Below are 2,632 nucleotides of genomic sequence, written 5' to 3' on the forward strand. Positions count from 1 at the left end.
TCAGGGTGCTGCTGGCAGTGGGGGTGTCTGGGAGGGGACGGGGGTTGGGGGATTTCAGGATTTGGGGGTGTCAGTGACGGGGGTGTCCCTATGGGGGTGTCAGTGATGGGGCTGGGTTTGGGGGTGTTCCTGCGGGGGTGTCAGTGATGGGGCTGGGTTTGGGGGTGTCCCTGCGGGGTGTCCCTGACGCCGGTGTCCCCAGAGCGCGGCGTGGGCGCGGAAGGGGCTGCGCAGCCTGGGGCTGGCCCTGCTCTGCCTGCTGGTCAGCACCTGCCTGGCCCCATTCCTCTTCTCCAGCCTGCTGCCCTTGTACGGGGCACGGGCCCTGCGCAGGTGGGACCCCGCAGCCCCCCACAGTCCCCCCCAAAATCCCACCCAAAATCCCCCTCAAATCCTCCCCCAAAATCTCCCTCAAATCTTCAAAATCTCCCCAAAATCCCTCTCAAATCCCCCCAAAAACTCCCCCCCAAATTCCAGGACCCCCCAAACCCCCACAATCCCCAACCTCAATCAGGGGCCCCCAAAACCTCTGGGGGGGCCTAAACCCCTTCCCAGGAGCCCCAAAATCCCTCAGGGCCCCCCAGCCACAGTGGGAACCCCTGAACCCCCCCCACCGGGGGACCCCAAACCCTCCCCAGGGACCCCCAAAATCCCCCAGGGACCCCCCAGCTCCTCTCCTCTGACCACTGACCTTCACCTCCTCCAATGAATGACAGTGATCTCTTTTCTACTGTCAAAAGCTCCTTCCCTGTTTATTGCTGCCTGATGTAATTTTGATTGGATTTTACAAAACCTCTGAAAGGTGTCAGGTGAACCTGAAGATTTTCTGCCTTTAGGAGTTCCTGAGTTCTTCTACAGCGTATTTTGACTTGGAAACAGTGAGAAAACTTGAGGAATTTTCTAATTTTTTATGCTATTTTGATTGAAATGCCCCAATTTCCCCCAAATCCCCCCCAAACCCCAAACCTCAAACTCTTCCAATCCCTGAACTGCTCTCTTTCCCCAAAATGTCCCCCAAACCCTGAACTCCCCCAAACTCCCCCAAACCCCTCGCATCTTCTCCAAACCCCCCGTGTCCCCCCCGTGTCCCCCGGCCGCAGGTGGCTCCGTGCCTACGAGAGCGCCCTCTCGTTCCACTTCAGCAACTACTTTGTGGCCTTCCTGTCCGAGGCCACGGCCACGCTGGCCGGCTCGGGCCACACCGAGCGCCACGAGCACCTGCACTGGTGAGGCACTGCGGGGACAGGGACACCCTGCGGGGACAGGGACACCCTGCGGGGACAGGGACACTGCGGGGACAGGGACACTGCGGGGACAGGGACACACTGCGGGGACAGAGACACGCTGCGGGGACAGGGACTGGGGGGACAGAGACTGCGGGGACAGGGACAGCCTGCGGGGACAGGGAGACCCTGCGGGGACAGCGACACTGTGGGGACAGGGACACCCTGCGGGGACAGGGACACACTACGGGGACAGGGACACACTACGGGGACAGGGACACCCTGCGGGGACAGGGACACACTACGGGGACAGGGACACCCTGCGGGGACAGGGACTGGGGGGACAGTGACACCCTGCGGGGACAGTGACAGGGACCACGCCCTGAGTGACACTGACAGTGTGACACTGATTCCTGTGTGACACTGATTTGTGTGTGACAGTGAGAGTGTGACATTGATAATGTGACACTGACCCATGTGACACTGATTTGTGTGTGACACTGCTCTGTGTGTGACACTGTCCCTGTGACCCCTCCCCGTGTCACACTGTCTCTGATGTCCCCTGTGTGTCTCCATGGACTGGCGGTGTCGCACTGTCCCTGTGCGTCCCTTCTGTGTCCCCAGGGACCTGGCAGCGTCCCTCTGTCCCCTGTGTGTCACATTGTCCCTGATGTCCCCTGTGTGTCCCCAGGGACCTGGCCATGTCATGGTCCCTGCGGTTGGAGCTGTGTGACACTGTCACCTGTGTGACACTGACCCCTCTTTGTGACACTGTCCCTGTTGTGACAGTGACCCTGTGACCCTCCCATGTCACACTGTCCCCTGTGTCCCCAGGGACCTGGCAGTGTCCTGGCCCCTGCGGGTGTCCCTGTGTGACACTGTCCCTGTCCCTGATGTCCCCTGTGTCCCCAGGGACCTGGCGGTGTCCCGGCCCCTGCGGGTGGAGCTGCCGCGCTCCATGGCCGAGGTGGTGACAAACTGGAACCTGCCCATGTCCCGCTGGCTGCACACCTGTGAGCACTGGGGACACTGTGGGGACTAGGGGGGGCCCTGGAGCCCGTACTGGTGTCACTGGTGTCCCACACTGGTGTCACTGGTGTCCCCTCAGACGTGTTCCAGACTGCTCGCTGCCTGGGCACCTTCGCCGCCGTGCTGGGCACCTACGCAGCCAGCGCCCTGCTGCACGTGAGGGACCCCAAACCCCAGCAGTGTCCCTCTGCACATGAGACCTCCAGGACCCCCAGCCCCCCATCCCAACTCCCCCCTGCTGGGGACCCCAAAACCCCCCGGGATTCCTTGAAACCCCAAAACTCTGTGACACCCCCAACCCCTGCTGGGCTCCCCTCAAATTCCCCCAGCCACCCAAGTCCACTGGGGAACTCCCCCAAAACCTCCCTTGACCCCCCCCC

At 62.0% G+C, this 2,632-nt stretch overlaps 1 protein-coding gene across 1 annotated transcript in view; it reads left to right on the forward strand.

Annotated features, from left to right (window-relative positions):
* The window catches only part of PORCN (porcupine O-acyltransferase), a 7,801-nt gene that overhangs the window by 3,608 nt on the left and 1,561 nt on the right, over positions 1-2,632 (forward strand). The window contains exons 5-8 of the mRNA XM_041407181.1: positions 203-333; positions 1,101-1,226; positions 2,136-2,236; positions 2,332-2,408. Of these exons, the coding sequence (XP_041263115.1) occupies positions 203-333; positions 1,101-1,226; positions 2,136-2,236; positions 2,332-2,408 (435 nt within the window). The remainder of the gene's footprint in view (positions 1-202; positions 334-1,100; positions 1,227-2,135; positions 2,237-2,331; positions 2,409-2,632) is intronic.

This window comes from Onychostruthus taczanowskii, unplaced genomic scaffold (genome assembly GCF_017590055.1).
Source record: "Onychostruthus taczanowskii isolate IOZ18803 unplaced genomic scaffold, ASM1759005v1 scaffold257, whole genome shotgun sequence".
NCBI classification, from domain to species: Eukaryota; Metazoa; Chordata; class Aves; order Passeriformes; family Passeridae; genus Onychostruthus; species Onychostruthus taczanowskii.